Source organism: Camelus dromedarius, chromosome 8 (genome assembly GCF_036321535.1).
Source record: "Camelus dromedarius isolate mCamDro1 chromosome 8, mCamDro1.pat, whole genome shotgun sequence".
NCBI classification, from domain to species: Eukaryota; Metazoa; Chordata; class Mammalia; order Artiodactyla; family Camelidae; genus Camelus; species Camelus dromedarius.
The window spans coordinates 42,571,561-42,599,437 of record NC_087443.1 but is presented as its reverse complement, the minus strand read 5'-3'; the positions used below and the strand labels follow the sequence as shown (position 1 = coordinate 42,599,437).

General features: G+C 38.5%; 1 protein-coding gene across 5 annotated transcripts in view; it reads left to right on the top strand.

Moving 5' to 3' along the window:
- BICC1 (BicC family RNA binding protein 1) overlaps window positions 1-27,877 on the top strand; it is a 328,975-nt gene that overhangs the window by 71,336 nt on the left and 229,762 nt on the right. For 2 of the 5 annotated variants that reach the window (XM_031461294.2, XM_031461295.2), the window contains exon 1: window positions 6,211-6,543. The exons of 2 other annotated variants lie outside the window; for them this stretch is intronic. In XM_031461294.2, coding sequence (XP_031317154.2) covers window positions 6,354-6,543 — 190 coding nt within the window. In that variant the 5' untranslated portion in view covers window positions 6,211-6,353. Of the gene's footprint in view, window positions 1-6,210; window positions 6,544-27,877 lie in introns of those variants that run through there. One more of the 5 variants, XM_010985769.3, reaches the window with a different exon arrangement.

The window sequence follows — 27,877 nt, the reverse complement described above, 5'->3', positions numbered from 1 at the left end:
TGATGATGCTTATGATGATAATAAAGATAATAGATGCAAAGATAATTGCTTTGATGGGAATGAGCACAGCATTCACTCGAAACAAAAGTTAAAGAGAAGCTAAATCCACCTGGTGGTGAGGAGCTTGTGAAGGTCAGGTGAACAAGATGGGAGAGAGTATTACAGCTGCAGTGATACTTTTTGTAAAGCAGCGCTCCAGATGAGAGCGCAGGGCTAGACCAGGAATTACAAATTGTTCTGTACTGTTGGAGGGTGAAATGTAAAAAGAGAATGAGGTGGGCTCGCTAAACAGGAGCCCGCTAAGAGCTTTGCAGGCCATTTAACTGAATAATATCTGGACACATACTGAGATTATTCAAACATAATTGAAATGCCAAGATTTTAAACTAAAATAGAAAAGTGATTTTAATGTAAATTGCTGAAACTCTTACAAAAGTACATAAGTTCAGGATCAATAGTTTTGTATTTTGCCTTAGAAGAAACTAACTCAGAGAAACTAATTAAGAGAGTCTGGGAAAGAACACCAGCCTATTTTACTTTAAAATGTTCCCAGAGGAGATTTTTTCATCAGATTACCACTAATCAAAAAGTCCAGCATTCATTTCTAAAGTAAATGTAACATAATACTGACTTCTAATTTTGTTTTGTTTTTAATCTCCTATGGATTTTCATATTTTGTAAACTTGAAGACTTAAGGTGATCTTAGTTACTCAAGTTTTTCTCAGTGATTTGCTTTTTGAGAGCCCTGCTCCACTAAAATAAAATCTACAACGTTGATTCTCTGGCATCTGATCTGTTCCTATACTTTTGGGTAATTGAAATTTATTCTTTTATTAAATAATGTAGGAAGATAAAGGCAAACAAAACAAATATACTTAAAGAGGACAAAAAAGATTGTCAATTATTCTAATTTTGGTTCAATTTTTGTAGGAAAGCACTGCACTTAAAGTTGTGAATTCAAGGTTCTGTTATTTATATACCATTTTAATGACGGTACTATGGATTAGTTCATTAGCTTTTCTTTCTTTTTTTTTATCTTTTAATGTTTTTTTATTGAAGTATAGTTGGTTTACAATGTGTTAATTTTTCGTGTACAGAATAGTGATTCTGTTATGCATATATATTCCTTTTCATATTCTTTTTCATTATAAGCTATTAACTTCATTAGCATTTCTAAAATTAAAGTTATGCATCCATATGGTTTACAGAATCAAATTGTTCTAGAAGACTTGTATAACAACCAGAAGTACCATATGCTTTCCCATTTCCCATTTCCTACAGGCAACCCTTGTTAACACTTGCAGCTTCATTCTATTTTTACCTTCATATCTCGAAATAACATGCTTATATTGCTACTTCTTGATTTTAAAAAAGTTTGAGTCATTATCCATTTATGTTCCCCTAAAGCAGATGAGGTTTCACTTTTTTTTAACCATTGCTCCCCAAAGCACCCACTACCCACATGCATACTTCCCAGTCCCTCAATTCCTAATCTAGTTCTATTTATAACTTAGGTTAAATCAGTATCTGTGGTTTACATGATTACAACTACATACATCCTAGTTATATACATACACACATCCTCAGCCATGTAGCTTACTCTGACTACTCTAACTTTTCAGCATAATGCTTTGCTTTTCTTGGAGTTATCAACTGTCTTTATTTTTTTTTTGTTCCATCGTTTTCTATAAACCAATCATGACTTTAACTCCAAAGTCTCCACCAACTTTCTTAATCTCCTCTGAATATGTTCATACTCAGGAATTCTATCATTTAATCTAGAAGAAATCTCAACCTTTGAGACTTCCGACCTATTTCCGTTTTTGTTCTCCTTTCACCATCATTCTGAGGAGCCCCTTTGCCTCTATCATGTGCTGGATCTCTTATTTTCCTTGTTTCAGGTTTTTCTCTTCATCTCGATGTACTCCCTTGTTGTGGTGGCACAGTCTTTAAGAGCTTGCTCAGATAGAGTGTCAGGAAAAGAATCTTCTTTGAGACCTCTCTTACTTACACATGAATTTGTCCTCATGTTTGAGAGTTTTGCTAGGCTTTACTTCTTTAAGAGCTTGCTCAGTGTCAGGAAAAGAATCTTCTTTGAGACCTCTCTTACTTAACACATGAATTTGTCCTCATGTTTGATTGAGAGTTTTGCTAGGTTTTACTTCTTTGTTGAAGGAGTTGAAGATGGATGTTGAAAAGGATCCATCAGGCACTGCTGCACTGCCTTCTAGCTGCTGGTGTTTCATCTATTTGGCAGGACTCCTCTGTTTTCTCTGTGCCTGCACCCAAGAAGCTTAACACTGGTGGAGAAAGTCAGGACAAGCAGGCTGATCCCATTATAAATTTATAACTACCAACATCAACTGGGCTTTCAACAGTACCAATTCATTCTTTTAAACATTTTTTATTGAGGTATACTTGATTTAAAACAGCAGCATGTCTAACTCATTCTTTTACAGATTCAAAAGGCTATTTTAAAACTTTTAAACACACACACACACACACACACACACACACACACACACCCCTTTACTTTCCTCAAACCTCTCTGGTGGCTCTCCTCCCAAACTCTCAACAGATAACTTTGACTTTTTTGGGGAAAATAAATGCCATCAGATGGGATTCCCTTGTGTTCTAGAAACAAAACCTACAAACTAACCAACATTTATACCCATCTGTTCATCTTCTGATGAACTGTTTCTCCTCTGCTTGTGTCTTGGAGTCTATTCTGTTTTTGTTTTCAGATTCCTATAATATTGATTCCTCCTTTTATTCTTATGTATTCAATTTCTGTCAACTGGATCATGTGTAGTGGTTTTTCCGGTGCTCAAACCTCACCTTTTGATTGTCATCCAACCTAACAGCCAACCAACCCAATAAACAAGAAATATCTTCTACCCACATTATTCTTCAGCTACTGCTATTTCCTCCCCTTCTCAGCCAAACTTCTCTCAAACTGTTGCCTTTACTCTTCATTTCATTAGCTATCTTCACTCCTCCACCACTCCATTCTGGCTTTCTTGCTAAGGTTCCAGGGACCTCCCTCAAAAAATTTGGACCTCCCTTACTATACAAAGATGATCACACTTTCCTTTTGGAAATAATCCTTTTCCTGGGCTTACATGACAAAACTTTATTTGTTTTGTTTTTTTCTTATCACTTTTTTCATCTCCTTTTCCATTATACTGTGATCTACCAGATCACTAAATATTAGAATTTGTGAAAGACTCTTTCCTTGGTTCTCTTTAACTCTTTTCTCATTCCTTAGACAGTAGTAGCCATGTATATGGCTAGAATTACCACCTAGAAACAAATAAATAAAATGTTTTAATCTCTATCCAAGATCTTTTCTGAACTCCAGACCCATATATTCAGTTGTTTACTTGACACATCTTCTTGGAAGTCTCAATGGCACCATAAACTCAATATGTCTAATTCAACTTCATCTTTCCTCCAATGTAGTCAGTCCTCTTCCAGTGTTTCCTATTTCAGTTAATGGTATCTATCTCTCTCCGATTATGTTAGCCAGAAGCCTAGAGTCATTCCTGACATTTCCCTCTGCACCACCCCGTGTCCAATTTGTTACCAATCTAGTTGATGATATTTTCCATCAAAGTATTTCTCAAATCCTCGCACAGTTCTCTATCTTTATTACTCTAGAAAAGCTACCAGCATCTGTTACCCAAACTTCCTGTATAGTCTCTTAATTGGCCTAACTACTTCTATCCTGTCCCTCAGTCTGTTCTCCATCCTATAACCACTGTCATCATTTTAAAATGCAAATCTAAGTAAATCATCCTTTACTTAAAGGCTCTACATGGCTTCCTTTTGTTCTAAGGATAAAAACAAAAACTCCTTCACTGGACCTATAGGGTTTACATGCTCTACTCTTTATACATCTCACCTGCCTTGGCAAGCACCACCTGCTTTCTTATTGTCTTTTACCAACTATGCTGGTTTTCTTTTGGTTCCTCCAATGGAGGGACATATGCTGCTTCCTCTAACCATGTTATCTTTGCTTATGCTGATCCTACTGAGAGCTGATAGATAGCTTAATGGCTAAGCATAGGGCACCTGAAGTCTGATTTTCAAGGGAGACTGTCTGGGTTCAGATCTTGATTTGATAACTTACTTGTTTGTAGAACCTTGAGTAACTTACTTTACCTCCTGTGCCTCAGTTTCCTCAACTGGAATTAAAGGATAATTTTATATTTGATCATAATAATGCTATTATGAGCAAACGATCATTTTCAGGGAAGGCTCTTTCTTCTCTCTTGCCCAGTTGATATTTTCTCAAACTTTTGTTCTTAGCCCCAGATTCATTTTCTCAGAGAAGCCTTCACTGACCTCTCTGAACCCCATTACTTTATTACAGGTTGTCTTGTATGTTGAGTCTCATTTGTAATGCTTAGTACAGGTAGATCTTTCTATTTTCCTGAGTGATTTATATATTTATTTTTGGTTGCCATTCTGTCTTTCTCACTAGAATGTCAGCTCCAGGAGCCAAGGGATAGTGTTTATTTTTGGTCACTATTCTTTAGGCCTACCACAGTATCCATCACTTGGTAGGTTCCCCCCCACCAAAGTATTTGTTGACAGAAAAAGACTGTAAACATCTTTGATAGAGGGCTCCTTGACAACCTGTTTTGATGCTTAAATTAGTGCTTTGCACAGTAATGAATAAGTTCTGAGAAGGAACACATGGTGGTGAATCAAGCACTTAAGCTGTGCATCTGCTCCTGGGTCTTCAGGAGGACCCTGAGCAGGAGGGCTCTCTACTCACAAGGCAGGGCTTTGTGGAGATGATGTGTCAGGTGCACAGGCCTGGGTTCAACCCTTGGCTCCATTATCTGCTGCTGTGTGACCTTAGTCATGTCACTTGACTTCCCACAGTCCGGTTTCCTCATCTGTCAGTCATATCACAGGACCCAGCACAGAGTCAATTCTTGTTAATTAGGCAACTGAACCTATAAGAATTTTGACTAATCTTAAGCATAGTACATGACTCTTTATGGGCTCCTGCCAATGATACTGCTTGCCCCTTGTGTAGGCCAGTACCCAGTCTTCTTGGCTGGTTACAAACTATCTCATTCTCCGCTTCTCACCCTTCCACCCCCCCCCCCCCATAAAAAATAAAGTATTTGTGCTCTTGGTCACAAAAGAGGGTTATGAATCAGTGTGAACGGGGAAAATAAAGTTTCAATGGCATCCCTGATACAAACAAGTTTCTTCTTCCCTGGTGCTTCAAGTCCAAGTTTGACAGTGGCAGTGATGGGCCGACCTGGGAAGGTGGGATCAGAGATTCCTCTGCTGGTCATCATCTGTAAGAGACTGACCTTGGGAACAGAGAAAAGCCCTCAGTCCCTGACAAGACAGCTCTGCCCAGATGCCGGCTGGTTCGGGCTAACCACCACAAGACTCTCGGAGCCTCTTTCCTCCTGAGCCTGTCTTTTTTTATCAGCTGAATCCATTCCTTGAGAATTACATAGAAAATGACTCCCCCCTCACCTCATTTAAGAAAAACAAAATCCCATTCCTCACAATAAAGAGTAAGCCTCCTGTCCTTCCACCTGGCTACTTTGCTGGGATGAGAGGAGCCATCTGCTTTGAACTTTTAGTAGAGGAATAAAGTTCATGTAAGCAACGACCACAGTGATGTCTGCTAGGGATGGACATTGTTTCTTCCGCAATCCTTCCCTTTTTCTTCTTCCTCCTGTTTCAAACTTGTGGGACCAACCAGGGCTGTGCGTTTTAGGGTGAAGTGTGTGTACGTAAATAAAGTGGGATCTGTGTGTACTCCGAGTGCGATCAGAAGGGTGCTGTGCTGCAACCGGGCCAGGCTCTGTGTTGGAAGAAGTGTGAAAGTATGCGTGTGGGACCAGACTTATACGTGTAAGCGCAGGAGAGTGGCAGTGTGTACGTGGTGAGTGTGTGCGCGAGCCGAGGGCAGCCCGCCCGCCCGCCCGCCCGCCGCGGCTCCCCGTGGGCCGGCCGGGCCAATGAGCGCGCGGCTGCAGGCGCGGCGGGCGGGGAGGGGGCGCCGGGCCCTGCGGATGGAGGCGCGGGCGGCGCGGCGCGCTCATTCCGCGCGGGCGTTGCTGACGGGGGGCGGCGCAGCCACTGGCCCGGGACCGGGGCCGCGACCGGGGGCGGCGGGCGGCGTAGGTGGCGCCCGGGGCTGGGATGCGCCGGGGGCTCCGTGGCGGCGGCGGCGTTGGCGGCGGCGTCGGCGGCTGCGGGAGGACGAGCTAGCGCCGGGGCGCGGGGAGCCAGTCGAGCCCGGCCGGCGAGCGGAGGCGGCGGCGCAGGCAGAGCGGCGGCCGCAGCTGGAGTCCGAGCGCCGCGTGCCCACCATGGCCGCCCAGGGCGAGCCCGGCTACCTGGCGGCGCAGTCGGACCCGGGCTCCAACAGCGAGCGCAGCACGGACTCCCCCATGCCGGGCTCCGAGGACGACCTGGTCGCCGGGGCGCCCCTGCACAGCCCCGAGTGGAGCGAGGAACGCTTCCGCGTGGACAGGAAGAAACTTGAGGCCATGTTACAAGGTAGGCATCCCCGCGCGTTCTCGGACACACCGGCTGAGCCCCCGACTCCTTCCCGAACATCCCTGCCTAGCGCCCCAGCGCACGCCACTCTGGCCCAAAGCCGACTTAGTTTCCTCGTCCCTTCCCCCGCGGAGCCGGGGGACACCCAGGGAGTGGAGACCTGGCGGGAGTCTCCACCCTTCCACGCCTCCCAGGTCTCCACGCACGGGAACGCTGTGCTAACTTGACCGGCTTCAGAAAGCCGAGGGCAGTGTGTATACCGGCGCGCCCAAATTGCGTTCTTGGACTTTAGAGGTGCCAACTTTAGTTCGGACACCTGGGCTGTGACATCCGGACTCAGTCGGACCGCACAGAGTGTGCGTGACTCTCCCCACTCTGGCAGTCTTGAGGTCTAGCTGTTTCTCTCTCTCCTCGTCAGTATCCACTTCCTTCAGCTGAGGGGCCTTGTCTTGCTATTGGGAAACGCTCTGCAGATGTCAAGGCTTAAGACCAGAGCTCCCGCCCCACCCCCACCTCCACCCGGGAGTAAGAGGGGCCAGGATGGGGGTGAGCGGCCAGAGCGTGGGGATTGTGTCAGGGCAACGCTGCTGAGTTGGAGGACAGTGTGTGTTCATCTCCTGACTGGTTTATAAAACACATCTTGAGTTACACTAGATTATTAAAAATCTTCCCGTACTGTGGGCGTCAGACTTTGTCTTTCACAACATGGGGTTTTTTAAAAAAATTTAAATTTTGTATTTTTTTAAACTCCCTCGTTTCTGTGGGACTTTCCCAGGCATAACAGCTTTAACCATATCGGACTGGGAACAAATTCTGATTTTTAATGGGAATGATTGGAGTTCTCAGAGCGAATGCCAGGATGTCCAGGGTCATTTTCATCTTCCTTAAAAGAGTGTTAATTACTAGCCAGTAGTAGTCAATGTGGCTCATTTCCCTCATCCATAGAACTGTTATTCTTAAAATACTGTGGAGGGACCAGGCAGTACTTTCACTAAGGGTGCAGTAGTGGATTCATTCAGTAGCTGGTGTCCTTATATCAAGGGAGGATTGGAGCTTTCCAACTTTCTTTTGTGGTTTGGTGCATAACTTACTTTGACTTTATCAGTTAGTGCATCGCAGTATGGGAGCTATTTAGCCCTCCGTGGAAGTGCAGTGGTTTTTTAGAACAATTAAGCAGGTTATTTTAAGACAGAACAAGATGTTTTCCAAAACAATAACTTGGTGGAAACAAATAGCAGGAGTGTTTGGCAGGCATTTTTGGATGAGCTACAGACTTGTCTCCCTTGTGCTTATTTTTATTGATAAACATCCCCAGGGCTTGTCATGTCTCTGTCCTTCTCCCTCTTTTTTTCCCCCGTTAAATTATGTAACTTTCTAGGAGAGTTACTTCTGTGATAAACTGTTCAGGTTAAGAATACTGCAAAGTAGATTAGGAAATTAAACCCCAGTTGCATTTTCAGTAGCCTATTTTAGTTACTTCATTTGTCCCATGGTTTTTTTCCCCCTAGTATCTATTATAAAACAAAATATTAAATTTACTCAAAAATATTATTGTGAGCTTGTTTGGGTTGAACTGATAACATACATACCTATCCTTTCAACAGGTTTCCAATTTGTTTTCCACATGAGTTTGGAAGGATGTGAAAGATGGATCTCCTAATAATGCTGTGTCTTCCTTACCTGTCTTGCCTGGGTGCATATAAGTAACCACAGTCGTGGTAGCTTCTAGGAAGCCCTCTTGCATGACCTGAGTTTTAGAAGTGGATTTCTTTTTTGAATTAATTCCCATTTAGAATGAAATGAAACATGAATGAGGCATTTTTTTTTAAATTTGAAGGCTGTTCCCTTTGTAGATATGACATTCTGACATGAGATGGTTGGAAATTGCTTTGCTGTGGTAGTTTCTTTTACAGAAAGCCTTAATAGAGTTAGCATTTCTTCAGCAACATATGTATCAATGAAATATTTACACTTAAAGTGCAAAGAGTTCTTTAGTAAACGAACATAATGCTTTGATTAATGTTCTAAAATCATTAAGTGAATGATGTCTTCTAAGAAAGTAAGAAAGAAACCTAGCACACTAAGTACCAAGGCATTTTGTCACGTGGGCTTCCTAGTGTCATGTTTTGTTGGAATTACCACGTTTGAAGGAATAAGACTAGTTTTCCGAAGCAAACATAATCATGTGTCTCATTGCTTTTATACCAGGTGGTTAAAGCAAATGTGGGTACTAGAATCACTCAGATCTAGGTTCAAATCCCAGGAGGACCTTGGGACAGTTCCTGGGCACCTCTCTGTCTCAGTTTGCCTGTCTGCAAAATGGGACTGATATTAGTACCTTTCTCTCTCAGTTTTGTGGGAATTAAAAGAGATATTGCCTAATAAGCTAAAACTTGCCACACTGCTTTGTAAATGATAACAGCTTAATATGTCAGTTACTTTTGTTACTACTAGTAATAAATATAGCATGGATTCAAAAGATTTCCAATGCCTATCACAATTTCTGGCATATAGTATATGTTTAAATATTTAGGGAACAAAGAAGAATTCTGTAATTTCATAATTGTGGAATGGAAATAAAATAGAGAACAAGGTAGAAAGTTTGGAAAGTCAACAAATGTTCTAGTATTGTTAGATATTCTTGGGTGGAAAGCTTTTCATTAAAAAAAATGCCGAGTAAGAAAAGTCTATATTTGCCTTGTTGAGTTTCTGATTATTGTGAATTTGGATTTGCTATTTTTGTTTGCACAGTTGCCTTAAAATATGTGGAGGTTTCCAGTTTAAGTCAGGATAAGTAAGATTCTCTGCCTTTAAGTCTGCATAGTGCAAATTGGTGATTATAATGCTTGGAATTTGTTTCCAGAGAGACTGTCCTGGGGGTAAGTTAATCTTTAATGAGTTGTATTTTTATTAGTAGAGAAATTCTTCTACGCAATGGACCAAAAATTTAGTGAGGTTAAAATATGGGCAGTAGGGTAGTGGTCAAAGAAATGAAATATCATTCTTGGATGATCATTGAATCCCAAAAGAATTGATATGCATAAAATCCACCAGGCCAAAAATGTAGGGAAAAAATCATTAGCTTTTTATTTTTTAGTTTTTATTTTGTCTGAAAATTACTTTGGAACAGCCATGCAGAGTATCTCGCATTTTTGTTTGAATCTAAATTAAAATCTTATTAGTCAACAGTTTTGTAAATGGGAATTTATTTTCAAGTTTAGTTTAGGTTTTTGATGGGTATGATCAGCCTTGGAGTGGATACCATGGACAGCATTATAATGACAAAAATTGTGTTTGATTTATTGAATTCTGATCTTCAAAATTTAGACTTCATACTTCATGTGAGGTAGTATCGATTCATTCAAGTCAATTAAATGTGCGTTACGGTAGGTAAAGAGGAAGGGTAAAGAGGAAGGTAGGTTCAGAGCAAGGTCTGTGAGAAAGTAGGAAGTAAATGGGTTAAATGAGTCAGAAATACAGCCTTGATGTTTGCCAGAGTCCTGAGAGGCAAATGTGGAATTTATATATTTATACTTTTCCTTTGTTTTATACCTTACTATTATACTTTTATTTTTATGTTAAAGAACATATATGTGTGCCATGCAAGTAAAAATTCCTACATAAAATTTAGAGGCATAGGCATTTTCAAAGTTCTGAATTCCTTATTTCATCATAGAAGGAAGTGTTATAAGGGGGGCAGCGACCTATTTTCATGAATTGAGGTTGACATCTGGTGGGCTTTTAGGATATTGCTATTAAACACTTTAAAAACCATGTTGCATTTTTACAGTTATGGGCACAACAAGGATCATTGACTGCTGCTTGCTTGAGCAGCAGAACTGGCCTCCAAAACAGCTAATCACACATTGATTGAAAGTAAAAGCAGCAATTACATAGTTATGTATCTTTTTAATTTGGCAAACTTTAGTGAAGATTGTCTTATGATTTGGTAAATAGATAATAGTTTTTTAGATTAGTTTTTGTGGGAGCAGGGAGAAAGATGAAGTAAACTATATGAAACTGGAGGAGTACTGAAATTGAAAATAAATAAGAGCTAAGCTTATATAGTTTTCTAGTTAAGGCTTGATTAAGGCTGATAAACAACAAGAATAAATCAAATAACTTTATGAAGCTTAGTGTTCAAAAGCAAGGGGCCCTTGGCCAGATCTGGATTTGAGTGTCGGTCTTACCTTTTAATAGAGAGCTTGGGAAAATTCATTACCTGTAGCCCCCTTTCTAAAAGAGGGTGTTAGTCATAGTGCCTACATCCTGAGGTGGTTGTGACAACTAAGAGAAAAAAAGATGTATGTAAAAACCTCATAGTGCTGGCCACGTAAGTGCTGAATAAATGAATATTAACCATATTCATTATAAATCATAGTTCATAAAATGCACATTCTTGCATTGAAAATGAAAAGTATATTGGGAAATGAATTAAATGATCTTATGATAAATGAATGTTCACAGCTATGTAAATATTATTATTGGCCTTCCTGGTAGCTCACAGCGTGCTGAGGGTATTAGCCCCTTGTAAAGGTGGATGAGTACGTTCTGAGTGAAGCCGTATTAGACACGAGGGTGGAATTGTAGATTTTGCTCAGGATGAAAGGGCTTTACACCCTCTTGTCATTGTTCTTGGCTTGCATATTTTTTATTCTTTGAACAGTTCTGAACCAGTCACTTCTAATATTTTTACTAGAGATTAGCTGCAAAATCAGTTAATCACCCTTTTAGTTTTATGTTGCTCTGAACTTGTGGTTCATTGGTGTCCAGAAAGAGACTTTTTCGAAGAAAATATTGTGCCTGGGCTAACGTGTTCTCTTTGCTCTCTTGTAAAATGGGAACAATCATAGTCCTGTCTTCCGGGGATGCTGTGAGCACAGAATGAGGTGATGTGTGTGAAATGCTTAGCTCACTGCCAGGCACACGGTGCTTGGTCACCGTTACTGCAGCAGCAGGAGCAGCAGCAGCACCGTGCCTTGTGATGGACAAGGATTTCAAAGGCTTAGTTGCTTGCCAGGCTTTTTTTCTTCTTTTTTTCTTGAAACAACTGCATATGAATTTTTTTTTTTTTTTTGACGGAGGGGAAGGGGTGATTTGTTTTTCAGTGAAAGTCTTCCTCCGATCAGAAAAGTTTATTAGGACGCATGTAATAGAATCAGCAGAACTGAAGGTTAAGAATGTTTTATAAACTAAATGAAAAAAATCCATCAGAGGTTGTGGAGCCTGGCAGTAAAGAGCTCAGGAACTGCCCTCCAGCCGGCCTGGGTTGGGGTCCTCACTTTGCCTTTTGCCGAGTCCCAGGAGGATGATGTGAGGTGGGCCCTGTGCTCGTGGGCATGGGGTCAGTGCTCTCAGTAAATGTACACGCTCTCACTCAGTCTTATCTCTGTGCAGACTTCTGGGGTTTTGGTTAAGTTGATTATTGATAAGTTAAAACGGAAAGGCTTGTCAGATCGATGATTTTAACAGGCAGGAATGTATTTGGCTGCAATTAACAGAAAGCCCAACACAGAGTGGCTTCGTCAAGCCAGGGGATTATTTTCTTGACCAAACAAAAAAACTGGGGCTAAGAGGTCCAGGCCCCAGTAGCTGCCTTGAAGGAGCCCAGCAACTTCCCCCACGACGTTGGCCATCCTTACCTATGGCTTTTGGACCTATTGTTGCGGTCTGGCCTGGGGTAAAAGGAGGACAAAATTTGTTTTTTATTCCAGATTTCGCCTTTTTGTGTGACAAAGAGTTCTCCCTCCTGGAATTTCCCACTGTATTTCTTTGGCTATTCTTTGCTACAAGAGATTCTGGGAAAGTAGCTTCTTTTCCAGCTTCTCTAGCAGAAGTAGGTGAGGAGGAAGGGAGTCAGAACCGATGCAGAGTGATCCAACCCATGGTTTCCCCACAACAGGCGAAGCAGGGGGTGTTGTGACAGAAATTCCAAGTTGTGTCTGAAGCAAAAGGTTACCTGTGTCAGACACTTTGGCCTGCATTGATAATCTCCAGAAATCTAGATTATTTGGCAATTTTTATGTGGGTGGACTTTCTTCTTGGCATTAGTCTGGGAATAAACCTAATTGCCAAAGAGAAAACACTTTTGATCATGGAAAGCTGCTCTCATCTTGTTACTCCATTTGCAAACAGGACCTAGGGCCTCTTAATACTGTAACTATCTTTCCTTCCTCCAATATTTTCTCCCTGTCAAGTGTTTTGTTGTTTTTTTTCACTGAAAATTACATGACACAATACAAATGCCCATTTTACCTTTTATTACTCTAAGATTTCTTTTCTCCTCTCCCTCTTCCTTACCACCCACCACCCATCTCAAATTGCTTTTAGAATTGATGGGTTCGGTGTAGTTCATGCTCCTGCCCTTTTGGCTTTTCTTAGAGTGGTCACTGCAATAGAATCTGGCTGCAAAGCCAGAATTTGTTCAAAAGATGAAGTCATTTTGGAAGCAGTTTGGTAGTAGAGTTATCATCAGATTTGTGCCATGTTTTGCTGTTTGAAATTGCCCAGAGTGATGAGCTAATAAAATATACTCATTGGCTCATCCTTGGTTTATTCTGTTGATTTTAAAATATAGTTCTTAAAAAAATGCGTGGGATAATAGTGCCCAAATGATTCCTTTACGTAAAATGCTTCATAAACTACCTGGAGTGAGGCACAATTTTAAGGTTAATTTATAGTGGCTTTTGCAATGTGTGGGGGTGATCTTGGCAAGAAACCCTCGTTGTTATACCGCAGAAGCCACCACATTCGATTTTTAATCCATGCGGTACTAGCACTTAGGGCAGTGTGTTACCAAAATGCACAAACCATTAATAGAAACATTTTGTGGATAACGTACATTTATAAATCAATTTGCTACCTAATAAGCTACTAATAACTGAAGTTGATAAAAGCATTTATATTTGTAACATGTATTAAATCTTGTTCCCATTTATGATGCTGGCATATAAAAATACCATGCTCACTTTCTAGCTACAAAGTAGTTCCTCTGATACAGTGAGTAAGATAGACCACGTATTGGTCGGCATATTGACTTGCTCTGGAGCTTAACTACATATCTGGTGGAAGAAGATGCTTAAACATAAGATCTAAAAATTAGCCATTGCGTTTTTTCCACATTGTGAAAGTAATACAAACTTATTATAGAATACTTGAAAGTACAAACAGATGTAAATAAGGAAACCCAAAAGTCACCCCTAAGTCCAGAATCCAGCAGTAATCACTGATAATATTTCAGGAATTTTTTTTACTGGTCTTTAAAAAGTATGTTCACACATAATTTATTTTTGCACAGATATTGAGTTCCTCCTATAGTCAGGTACAGTGTTAGACAAAACCAAAATAAATTATGGTCCCTTGTTTGACTTGTGTCCCTTAAATTCTAAACTGGGGTCACACTTCCTTTCTTTTTCACTTAACATTGTATCATGGGTATTTTCCATTTCATTTAAGATTTTTGAAGAACATAGTTTTAAGTAGCTATATAATATTACCTTGACATATCATGATTTGCTCAAACATTATGACATTTTATAACATTTTCAGGTGGCCAGGCAGTGGGAAGAACCTAATGTTTCTATTCAGACTGTCCCAGATATAGATACTGGCTTTATCATTTATTGATTACATGGGCTGGGACAAGTTAATAACTTTTCTGAGCCTCAGTCTTCTCATTTCTAAAATGGGATAAATATAATTCCTAGGTTGTGAGTGTTAAAAATACTACATGTAAAGCATGCGACCAGTGCCAGATGTAGTGCACATACTCAATATTGGCAGATGATGAATATTGACACTGCTACCCCAAACCCTTTTGCGTAAAACCTTTTTTTAAGAGGGCAACTTTAATTATTCTTACAGGAAAAATTCCTACTAGTGAAATTTTTCAGGCAAAGGGAATAGATATTTTTAAGGCTCTTGACAAAGTTGCAAAATTATTTTCTGAAAAGAGCCACAGGTTAGGCAGAAGAGACAACAGCTTTGCGGGATTTCTGCTCCTTGTACCTTTGATCCCAAACCTGACTTATTTGAGCTGGTGATTGTGAGAAATTAGGAAATAATTGAATTACCAGTCCAGAGTTAGAGTTTGTTTCTTTCACCAAAAACTTTGAGTGACGTTTATTGTACCCAATTAGCATGTCTGGGAATTAATCATTCTTCAAATCTGAGCATAAAATTCACCTGGGGAGATTGTACAAAATGGCAAACTCTGGGCTCTCAAGAGATTCTAGTTCTGTAGGTTTGAGGGCCATAGTGGTGGAAGGAATCTGTAGTTTGAAAAGAATCTCATGTGAGTCTAATCTACATGGTCCCAGGAACATACTTTGAGAAATATTGCTAGATATTTAGATGAAGATGATCAAAAGTAGGAAGACTGAGATCCTTTTCTTTGATTCCGTTTACCCCTGAAGCTCGTAGTTTCTCCATGTTATTAAACCATTTTGAAGCATTTTTAGTCTAGGAGCATAGTTTATAACTGGCACAGTGTTGTTTAGAGTGGCCTATCCTAAGGGCCTTGGAGGAACAGCACAAACCTATATACTCCCGTGGAGGAGATACATTGTCTTTGTTATTGCACAGTGGGCTCAGAGTGCATTCAATTTTCCTACAAACTCCTATTGAGTTAGGTGTAATAGACACCTTTTGAATATATTATGAAACAAGTTAAAGCACACATTTTTTTATTACAGAAATTTAAAAAGCCGTATGAGGAGAACTTTTAGAAAAACAATCACTGGTAATCCAACCATTCTAACAGCCATTTTCATTTTTCTGCCGTGAAATGTAGTCCTTGCAATATGGTCCTTGACTATTTGCATAGAGTTTATGTAGCTGCTCTTGTAGCACTGACTACTGTTTTGCATTCAGCACTAATCTAATATACTAAGTATTTTTGTATTTCTAAGCAGTTTTCAGAATTAAAATTTTATGGTTACATAATGGTGCATTTGGTCCAAAAATATTTCTTTGCAGTTACACACCACCTTACAGTGAACATGAATTATGTAGCTTTTTTCCTCTTTTGAAACTATATTCTGAGGAAAAAAATTTGAGGGCTATGGCTACTGAAGAATGATGGTGATTTTGAAAGCAGTAGTTGAATTTAACTGAGCACTTACTATGTGTGAAATACTGTTCTGATGCTTTATGCCTGTACAGATGCTGTTTGGATCTGACATAGACAGAAAAGCTGTTAAGTCCTTTCAATTTGGGGCCTGGGTTTCTTTTTGGAATTCTGAGTGGATCTACATACTCATTTTCTTCTTAGGGTTGTCATAGATTCATAGCTCTTAGGTAGTATGGAGACATATCGAGTCTGAGCCTAGAATGATAAACTGTACTCCAGAATAGGTTCCAGTGCTTCCCCGGCTCCCAGCTGAAATGCAGAGGGGTTTGGTGGTAGGACAGGGGTGAGTTAGAATTCTTGGTGAGAATGCAGACGTTCCAAAGCATTGCCTTCTGCCAGCTTTGGTTAAGTTTTCTCTGTTTCTTCCTTTGTGAAATGAGGATAATAATACCTTTCTCCTAGGGTTATTATGAGGATTATATGATAATGTATGTAAAGTTGGCTTGCAGTTGGTGCCCTGCAATGGTCTGTGTGTTTCAAATTAATTTCTTATTCCTCTCCAGCATCTATCCCAGTGCTGTGAAAATACACAGAATTTCTATGTTTATGAAAAAAATTCTGTGTTTATAGAATAAATGACTCATGATGAATCTGAATTAAAAACTGTCCCATTTTGGGCTGGTGGACCTGGCATTGACCTCATAGAATGGAACTTTAAAGCTAGGGCATGTACTTGACCTTAAGAAACACCAAATAGTTCTGCTTTACATAAATAAGGCAGAGTATTTCTCCACATACAATGTAGTCTTTCTTCACCCTCAGTCTGGGCTGTGTAGAATGTTGTGTTATTAGTGACAGTACATTAGTGTGGAGTTTTGAGTGAGGATATGCAAAACTTAATTCAAGTGAGGTTAATGTCGGATAATTTTTGTCTGTGTCTGATCTGGATTAGTTTTACAAATTAAAATTGGTCAAGGTAAATATAATTTTTCAATTTATTTGGTTACAGACACTAGATTATCTTATTCTTAGATCAGTACATCTTCAGATACTTGTTTAAATATGATTTTAAGGCTTGTCGAATAAAAGATAATCTACTTTTAAAATAAGTGGACTTTTATGTTAGTTTACTCACTGTACTGGGATAACTCATTGAGGTATTTTGGGTCAAAGGGAAATAAGTGGAGTGGGTGACCGGGTGTCAGGCGACTTGAGTTCATGACCTGCTTTTGCCACTGGCACGGTCACCTTGCACGGTCATTTAACCCCTCAGAGTTTGGATTACATGCCCCCTAAAATCCCTTCCAACTTCAGCATTCTGAGTCTTTTGCGTATTATACAAGCCCAGCAGTACTTGGCATGTGGTGTTGGAGCCTGACTCAGATCTATACCCCTGAGAAATTTTGGGAGTGATTTGCCCTGATTTGAACCCCACACGTGAACATTCACAGCAAATGGGGAAGCTGGTGGAATGAAAACTGTTGGAGTGTCTTTGGAGGGGCAAATACTCCCAAGACAGCTGACCATAAGCTCTGCTTTCTGACATCTTGGCAGTCAGGTTGACAGTGCCCTGTAGTCTGTGAGCTAGATGTTAGCTAATTTAAGGTTTTCTGCAGTAATTGAGCAGGAATGTCAGTGTAAACTGTAGTTGAGACTTGTTGGTGTTGACATCCCATGTTAGGTGAACAAAGGAGGTTGTATGCGTCCCCAAGTAGCATCTTTTTGTCACATTTTCCTTCCTCCTCTGCCAACGTGTTCAGTTACCAAGTTTCACGTTCCAGGGTTTATACGCCATGTAAACCACTAGAGAAATGTAGCAGGGAAGCATATTAATGTCCATTAGAGTAAAATCTCAATTAAAAGGACGTTTATATGTTCGAGTTTTAGGTATTTTCCAAATTATTGTAATTTCTTGATTATTGAGAACTAACGGTATTTCTCTTATCTTATACAGAAGACCATAAGGCTTATATTATCTGTTTTGAGTTGGTTCCTATATCATATTTTGAGCTTTTGACGTGCCAAACAAAGGCAATATTTTGGCAAGTTTCTATTATCTTTCAAATTGCTTGATTGTTATAATTTAATTTTATAAAGCCAGGAAGATACATGTTTAGCTTGAGTATTACAAGAGGAACCATATAAAGAAGTGTTTATTTTAACCCAGGGGGAATGTTTTTCTTAAGTTAAAAAAAAAATTGTATGGGAAACAGAAACCCAAGATAAGCATAGTTCTATAGAGTTTTAAGTTTTTTTTTATTTTAACAAGGATCTCTAATTTAGTAAAACATTGTTGACAGTCATATTGTCACCTGAACAGAAAGATTACCTTCAAAAATATATTTACTCTTAGTGAATGGACATCTGGGATGCATTATCTATGGAAAGTTTATTTGACTAAGTTAAAACAAGTAGGCTTGAGCAAAAAATATTATAAAAATAAATTTGAAGGAAGTTCTACATAAATGATTAGCTTTCAAGCTTGTGAATATTTTCTCATTATAAATCATTGAGACTTCTGGGCATACCCAAAGGGAACCTTACTTAATTCAAAAAGATACACCTGCACCCCAATGTTCATATAAGCAGCACTATTTACAATGGCCAAGACATGGAAGCAACCTAAATGTCCATCAACAGATGACTGGATAAAGAACTTGTGGTATATTTATACAATGGAATACTACTCACCATAAAAAAAATAAAATAATGCCATTTGCAGGGTGGACCTGGAGAATGTCATTCTAAGTGACGTAAGCCAGAAGGAGAAAGAAAAATACCATATGATATCACTTATGTGTGGAATCTTAAAAAAAAAAAAAAAGGACAAATGAACTTATTTACAAAACAGAAACAGATTCACAGACATGGAAAACAAACTTATGGTTACCAGTAGGGGAAGGGGGTGGGAAGGGATAAATTGGGAATTCGAGATTTGCAGATACTAACTAATATATATAAAATAGAAAAACAGGAAGTTTGTACTATATAGCACAGGAAACTATATTCCGTATCTTGTAACTTGTGGTGAAAAAGAATATGAAAATGAATATATGTATGTTCCTATATGACTGAGGCATTGTGCTGTACACCAGAAACTGACACAACATTGTGAACTGACTATACTTAAATAAAACTATATAATAAAAAATAAATCATTCAGGAATAGTGAGGCCATTTGAAAAACTCAATGGGAAATTATGGCATGTGTTAAAATCGTGAGGTCTTGTAATGGAGCTGCACAAGTGAATGAGGCCTTTTACCTTTAAGAGGAATACAGTCTAGTGGAAGAGAGGAAGCCTGTCTGTACTTGTTCACAGAAAAGAAGAGGAGACCCCACAGAGTAAGGCCCTACTTACTTAATGTGCATCTTTGTCTGGGGCTGCCTACCTCAGTCGCACAAGATAAGGATGTGTGACAGCTGGTTTATTTGGGAATTGCTCTTAAGTAGAGTCACATGCGGAAGAAGGAGGCAAAGCCAATACAGTGATGCATTATTGAGTTGGTTACCTCTGAGGGTGATTGCTATTTCTGGTGAATCCTAGAGTCTACATCCATAAATCTCCCATCTAAGAGACTCAGAAAAGTGTTAGTCTATCAGCTTCTGTCACTCTTTGAAGAGGATTAAGGGTTGCTCCATGAGGTTTGCTTCCCGTGTACTTCTGGGTTACACATGTGTGACACCTACGAGTCCCTACAGGCATCCAACAGACTCTCAGTGCAAGAAGTGAGAAGTCTGTCTGGTGTAAGTTTGAGATGAGGCACTGTCAGCACAAAGTGGTGTTTTTGCCTTGTTTTTTTTTTTTTTTTTTTTTTTGTTTTCTTTACTGTAGCCTGACTGGAATCAGAAATGAAGTGCAGTGGAGGTGAGGTGTTGTGTACAGTCCAGTATCTTTATATACTTTAAATGCAAAAAAAAAACCCCAAAAACCTTCAGAAAGGGAGAGATAGAGGTGGGCATTTGAAATGTTTCATACTTTTGTTCTAATCAAAGAAAAGTCTTTACTGTAAATTCTTGTTTACTTCTGTTGTGTATGTTTATGCTGGGTTTGCTGTATTGTGAGATTACAGAAATGAACCTGCCTGTGGTCAGACAGATGGTGGAGTAGGAAGCTCCAGAATTCACTCTCCTACAGAAACACTGCTTTAACAATATACAGGTCAAAAAGCCACTATGTGAATGTCAAGGCAAACTCAAAGGCAAAAATGGCTGCAGTGAAATGGGTCAGAAAAATGCTTTGACTTTATCTACATCAGCCCCCTTTTCAAGCTGGCAAAGCTAGCAGTTGAGAGGAGAAGCCCAATGTGCTGCTTTTCCCTTGGAAGGCAAAGAGAATAGTGGAACTTACAGCCAACATTCCAGTTTTCTGGGGGGACAACCTGAGGGATAGGTTTCTGTTTTGCCTGACTTGGAGTGCTGATGGGGAACTGGCATACTTTGGATGGCTGGTGGCTGTTGAGAACTAGAGAGAGCTCAGCAGCCTGTGGGGGCACCAGAGAACCTGCAGTGCTGCAGACAGACATCAGAGGGGCAGGAGGCTAAAGCCATATGAAAAAGAAACCAGCAAGCTTCCCCAATTGGTAGATCACACACACAAGCCCAGAGAAGATGCATCCTTGTAAAAAGTTTGAAAGGCACCCAGAATATCTAACTGGGCTGATTGATGGAAGTCTTCCTCTGTACGAAGCCAGTTTGTAAAGGCTGGGAGAGGTGGCTGTCTTTTAAATGCAAAAACCACAACAGAAAATGACAAGGCACACCAAAAAGCAGGAATACATGGCCCAATCAAAGGAATAAAACAAATCTTCAGAAACTAACCCTAAAGAAATAGAGATCTATAAATTACCTGACAAAGAATTCAAAATAATTGTCTTAAAGCAACTCTGTGTGCTGCAAGAGAACGTAGTAAATGAAATAAGGTAAACAGTGCATGAACAAAATGAGGCCAGTCAACAAAGAGGAGTTATAAAAAGAGAACCAAACAAAATCTGGAGCTAAAGAATGTCATAACTGAATTGAAAAATTCACTTAAAGTGGATCAACATTGGACTTGGTCAAGCAGAAGTATCAGTGAACTTAAAGACAGATCATTTGAAATTACTGAATCAGAGGAATGAAAGGCAAGAAAAATGAAAAAAAGTGAAAGAAGCCTAAGGGACTTACAGACACTATCAAATGGACCAGTATGTACTGTATGGGAGTCTCTGACAAGAAGAGAGAAAAACAGGGAGCTTATTTGAAGAAATAATGGCAGGAAACTCCCCAAATCTAAGGAAGGAAATAAACACCCAAATTTAAGAAGCTTAAAAAAAAAAAAACTCCAACTAGGATGAACCCAAAGAAGTCCAAACATTATGATCAAATAGTCATAAGTCAAAGGCAGAGAATCTTGAGAGGAACAAGAGAAAAATAACTTGTTATGTGCAAGGGAGCTCCTGTAAGCTTATCAGCAGGTTTCTCAGCACAAACATTATAGGCCAGAAGGGAGTGGGATAATCTATTCAAAGTGGTGAAAGAAAAAAGAAACCTGTCAACCAAGAATGCTGTATTCAGCAAAACTGTCCTTCAGAAATGAAGGAGAAATAAAGACTTTCATGGATAAATAAAAGCTGAGGGAGGTCATCATCACTAAAGCATATGAAAATATGAAGAAGTGCAAATCAAAACTGTAGTGAGGTATCACCTCACACCAGTCAGAATGGCCATCATCAAAAAGTCCAGAAATAAATGCTGGAGAGGGTGTGGAGAAATGGGAACCTTCCTACGCTGCTTGTGTGAATGTGAATTGGTGCAGCTGTTACGAAGAACAGTATGGGAGTTCCCTAAAAAACTAAAAATAGAGCAACCATATATTCCAGCAATCCCACTCCTAGGTATATATTTTTTTAACATTTTTTATTGATTTATAATCATTTTACAATGTTGTGTCAAATTCCAGTGTTCAGCACAATTTTTCAGTTATTCATGGACATATACACACTCAATGTCACATTTTTTTCTCTGTGAGTTATCATAACATTTTGTGTATATTTCCCTGTGCTATACAGTGTAGTCTATTCTACAATTTTGAAATCCCAGTCTATCCCTTCCCACCCTCCACTCCCCTGGTAACCACAAGTCTGTATTCTCTGTCTTTGAGTCTATTTCTGTCCTTTATTGATGCTTTGTTTTTGTTTGTTTGTTTGTTTTTGTTTTTGTTTTTTAGATTCCACATATGAGCGATCTCATATGGTATTTTTCTTTCTCTTTCTGGCTTACTTCACTTAGAATGACATTCTCCAGGAGCATCCATGTTGCTGCAAATGGCATTATGTTGTCGGTTTTCTAGGTATATATTTAGAAAAGATAAAAATTCTGATTCAAAAAGATACATGCACCCCAGTGTTCATAGCAGCACTATATACAATAGCCAAGGCATGAAAACAACCACATGCTCATCACCGTAAGATTGGCTTAAGAAGATGTGGTGTGTACGTATATGTATAGACACACAGTGGGATATTTCTCAGTCATTAAAAAGAATGAAATATTGCCTTTTGCAGCAACATGGATGGACCTAGAGAATATTATACTTAGTGAAGTCATACAGAAAAAGACAAGTATATCACTAAGTGGAATCTAAAACTAATAGAAATGAATCTATATACAAAACAGAAACAGACTCACAGACATAGAAAAGAGACTTAGGGTTACCAAAGGAAAAGGGAGGGTGGAGGGATAAATTAGGAGTATGGGATCAAAAGATATGAACTACTGTACCTAAAATAGATAAGCAACAATGACTTACTGTATAGCACAGGGAATTATATTCAATATCTTGTAATAACCTATAATGGAAAATAATCTGAAAAAATATATAATGAATCACTTTGATGTATACCTGAAACTAACACAATATTGTACATCAACCATATTTTAATAACAAAAATGGATTATAGACCTAAACATAAGACCTGAAGCTCTTAGAAGAAAACATAGGGAAAAGCTTTATGACGTTGGGTTCGGCAGTTATTTCGTGGGTGTAATATGAAGAGCACAAGCACCAAAAGCAATAATAGACAAATGATATTACATCAGAGTTAAGTGCTGCAAAGGAGACAATCAGCTGAGTGAAAAGGCAACCTATAGAATTGGAGAAAATATTTGCAAGTCATATATCTGATTGAGAGATTAATACCCATGATAAAGAACAATAAACAATGTAATTAAGAAGTGGGTAAGAAACTTAAGCAGCCATTTTCCCAAAGAAGATGTACAGATGGCCAAAAAAAAAAAAAATGAAAAGGTGTTCAACCTGAAATAATCATTAGGGAAATGAAGTTTAAAAACACTGTGAGAGACCACCTCACACCCATTAGGATGGCCATTATAAAAAAGACCAGGAAATAACAAGTGTTGGTGAGGATGTTGAGAAGTTAGAACTCTTGCGCACTCTTGGTGGGAATATAAAATGGAACAGCTATGGAAAATAGTATGAAAGTTCCTTGAAAAATTAAAACTGTCATGTGATCCAGCAGTCCTACTTCTGGGTATATATGCCAAAGAATTGAAAACAGCATCTCAGAGAGAGAGGTTCACATGCATGTTCATTGCAGCATTATTCATAATAGCCAAGTGCTGGAAGCAACCTAAATGTTCAACAGTAGATAAATGGATGAAGAAAATACAGTATGTACATAGAATAGAATGTTACTCAGACTTAAAAGAGGGAATTAAAAAATGATTCTGATAACTTTTTAAAAATTATTTTTTTAAGTATAGTCAGTTTACAATGTGTCAGTTTCTGGTGTACAGCATAATGTTTCAGTCATACATGAACATATTTATATTCCTTTTCATATTGTTTTTCATTACAGGTTACTACAAGATATTGCATATAGTGCCTGTGCTATACAGCAGAAACTTGTTGTTTATCTATTTTATATATAGCAGTTAATATCTGCAAATTTCAAACTCTTAATTTATCCTTTCCAACCCCTTTCCCCTCCCTGGTAGCCATGAGTTTGTTTTCTATGTCTGTGAGTCTGTTTCTGTTTTGTAAATAAATTCATGTGTCTTTTTTTTAGATTCCACATATGCATGATATCATATGGTATTTTTCTTTCTCTTTCTGGCTTACTTCACTTAGGATGACAATCTTCAGTTCCACCCATGTTGCAGCAAATAGCATTATTTTATTCAGAAAGAGGGAAATCTTATCACATGCTACAACATGGATGAAGCTCTAGGACAGTCACAAAAAGACAAATGTATACTGTTTGATTCCACTTATATGAGGTATCTGAAATAATCAGACTCTTAGAAACAAAAAGTAGAATGGTGGTGCCAGGGCCTGGGGGAAGAAAAAGGAAAATTGGTCAGTGGTTTAAGTTTCCATTTTGCAAGATGAAAAACTTCTGGAGGTCTGATGCATGACAGTATGCGTGTAGTTAATCCTACTGTACTGTATACTTAGAAAAGGTTAGGATGGTAAATTTTATGGACCACCAAAAAAAAAAAAAAAAAAAAAAAAAGAAAAGAAAAAGGAAAAAAGTCCTTTGTGCTGATTTTTTTACCTAATATGACAGATTTGCCTTAAATAAGCCTTTATGAACAGTCATAATCTTTTAAAAACTGAAAGTTTTCAGCATGAAAGAGCAAAGGCACTTAAAGAATCATAACTAGTTCTTTATCTTTTGTTCAAAGTTTAGAGAGGGGGAGCAGTTTTATTTCAGAAGGGTGAAAGCATTCGTCCATTGAAACCTGAACCATGAGTATTTCCTTCTGAGAGATGCATAAAAATAAGCAGGCCTGAAGGCAGAGTCCTGCAGTAACTGGAACCTCGTAATAGCCTTTACATTTGGTTCTAACACGCACATAACAGGAAGAAGGATTCAGTTATTTTCAAGCCCTCAAATCCCAAATGTGCTGAATAAACATTTCTTTTAAAAAATAAATACTCAAAATGGATTTGTATGACTTGAAGTTTGAGAGAAATGTTCTTGCATTCCATAGTTAACAATTGTAACAGTATCACTTTCTCAAATTCCCATATTTTTAAAGTGGACTATTGTGGTTTGGCTTAGCTACTAAATTAAATTATTGCCTGCTTGCACATTCCTGCTGGTTACACTATAATCTTTACCTCCGTTGGAAAATATGCCCTATTTTGAATGTTTGTTTCGAGCTACTTGGCTTGAAATACCTCTGTTTAGCTGTGAGGCATAGATATGTGTGTGATCTGTGTTATGAATCTAGAAAGAAAAGAAATAAAATTGTGTTACACATACACGTTACTTGGGCTATGAGGCACTTTAGAAGTGGAATGAAAAATGCTAAGTACAGTTAAATTGTTTTGACAGTTGGTAAGAATGGTTCTAATTATATACATATACACATACACATAACACATATATGTGCATATGTGTAAGATACACATACATACATGGCTGTATATGTTATGGAGTGAATTGTGTCCACCCAAAATTCATATGTTGAAGTTCTAAACCTTAGAATCTCAGAATGTGATCTTGTTTGGAGATAGGGTCTTTACATAGGTAATCAAATGAAAGTGAAGTCATTAGGGTGGACCCTATTCTGGTGTAACTGGTGTATTTATAAAGAAGGGGAAACTTTAGACACAGAGGCACGTAGAGGGCAGACAGTGTGAAGAGACACCGGGAGAACCTGGCCTTCCCTCACAGCTGTCAGAAGAATCCAACCCTGCAGTACCTTCACTTTGGACTTCTAGCTTTCAGAATTGTGAGACGGTAAATTTATGTTGTTTAAACCTCCCAGTTTGGGTACTTAGCTATGGCAGCACTAACAAAGTAATACAGTGTGTTTCTCTATTATGCTGCAAATCAGGATGTACTTATTTAGCTGTAATACATGATAAGTCTTTGAACATTTTAACACTTCTTATTATCTCTTAAGCACTCTTTCTTTTTTTTAATTGAAGTACCATCAGTTACAATGTGCCAATTTCTGGTATACAGCACAGTGTCCCAGTAATGTAAATACATACATATATTCATTTTCATATTCTTTTTCATTAAAGGTTATTATAAGATATTGAACATAGTTCCTTGTGCTATACAGCAGAAACTTAAAAAAAATCTATTTTTATATATAGTGGCTAAAAGTTGTAAATCTAAAACTCCCAAATTCATCCCTTCCCACCCCTTTTCCCCGGTAACTGTAAGATTGTTTACTATGTCTGTGAGTCTGTTTCTGTTCTATAGATGAGTTCTTAGTGTCCTTTTTTTCTTTTGTTTTTGCACATTCCACATATAGAGTGATATCATATGGTATTTTTCTTTCTCTTTCTGGCTTACTTCACTTAGAATTACGATCTTTAGATCCATCCATTTTGCTGCAAATGGCATTTTATTCTTTTTTGTGGCTGAATACTATTTCATTGTATAAATATACCACAACTTCTTTATCCAGTCATCTGTTGATGGACATTTAGATTGTTTCCATGTCTTGGTTATTGTATAATTTGTATATTGCTGCTATGAACATTGGGGTGCATGTATCTTTTCAAATTAGAGTTTCCTCTGGATATATACCCAGAAGTGGGATGGCTTGATCATATGGTAAGTCTATTTTTTTTTTTTTTTGAGGAATCTCCATACTGTTTTCCATAATGACTATACAAACAACATTTCCACCAGCAGTGCAAGAGGGTTCCCTTTTCTCTACACCCTCTCCAGCTTTTATTATTCATGAATTTTTGAATCATGGCCATCCTGACTGGTGTGAGGTGATACCTCACAGTTTTGATTTGCATTTCTCTGATGATTAGCAATATTGAGCATTTTTTCATGTGCCTATTGGCCTTTTGTATGTCTTCATTGGAGAATTGCTTGTTTAAGTCTTCTGCCCATTTTTGGATTGGGATGTTTGTTTTTTGTTAATAAGTTGTATGAGCTGTTTATATATTCTGGAAATTAAGCCTTTGTCAGTCACATCATTTGCAAATATTTTCTCCCATTCCATAGGTTGTTGTTTTGTTTTGCTTATGGTTTCTTTTGTGTGCAAAAGCTTATAAGTTTAATTAGGTCCCATTTGTTTATTTGGTCTTATTTCTGTTGCCTGGATAGACTGCCCTAGGAAAACATTGCTAAGATTTATGTTAGAGAATGTTTTGCCTATGTTTTCTTCTAGGAGATTTATTGCGTCTTGTCTTATATTTAAGTCTTTAAGCCATTTTGAGTTTATTTTTGTGTTTGGAGTGAAGGAGTATTCTAACTCTTAAAAAATTAGTTTCCCAGTTTTGCAGGTAGAGAAATTCAGGTTGGCTGTGATGATGAAGCCGTTAGATTTGAAAGTGGATCTAGAAGCTCTGACCCTGCTCTGTACAAATACAAATCAGACCTTATTCAGGAGTTTATGAGATTGTGCAATTTATATCAATGGCAGAGTCCTCTAGAGACCTAAACAAACCCACTCTCATCTAGCACCAAAAAAAGGGGAAAAATCTTGAAATTACACATACCAGAATTAAGTTTTCTGGAGATTAGAAACAGATGTCATCAAATGACCATTTTCCCCACTGCCCCAAGGTATACGTGCCTTTTTCTTGTACTGATTTTGTCATCAGTAGAAGGGACATGAGTTCGGTGCTTGGAAAAGTGGGAGATGCAGTGTTCTTTCAGCTATATGCCTCTACAGTCCAATGCATACCCCGGTTTCCCATATCCCATGTCTGAGTAAGTGCATATCTGAGTTTATGAACCCCAAATGATGCGAGAACACACCTGGCTTACCCAAATCTCTGACTGGGGAATATTGGAGTTAGTGCTAGAGAAGAAGAAAGCTATTTAAAAATGCTAGGTATTTTTGTTGTTGCTGTGGATGTTGAGAGAGGTTAACCTTTGGGTGAAGAAGTACTATACCTACTTCAATTTGGTGGATGAAGATAGTGAAGGCTGTTAAACTGGCCTGAGCAATGATTTTCACAGTAATTTTTAATTAAGAAAGTGAAAGAAACTATGTTAAATAAAGCTAGCCTTCTTCCAGTTATGTTATTGGCTGTTTGTCTAGTAGTCTAGTAACTCAAAATACACCAAGGTGTGTTGTCTAAAAGTTCTTGGTGTTTACTGTTAGACTGTGCGATTTTTGGAGTAACGAAGACCCTGTATCTCTTGGAAAAGTCGACCTAGTCATTGGTAGACTTTTGTGGTCTATTCCAAAAATGAATTTCATCTTTAGAAAATAGCTAATCAAGGGAGATTATATGATTTATTGTGTTTATGAATTTGAATTATTGTTTGTTG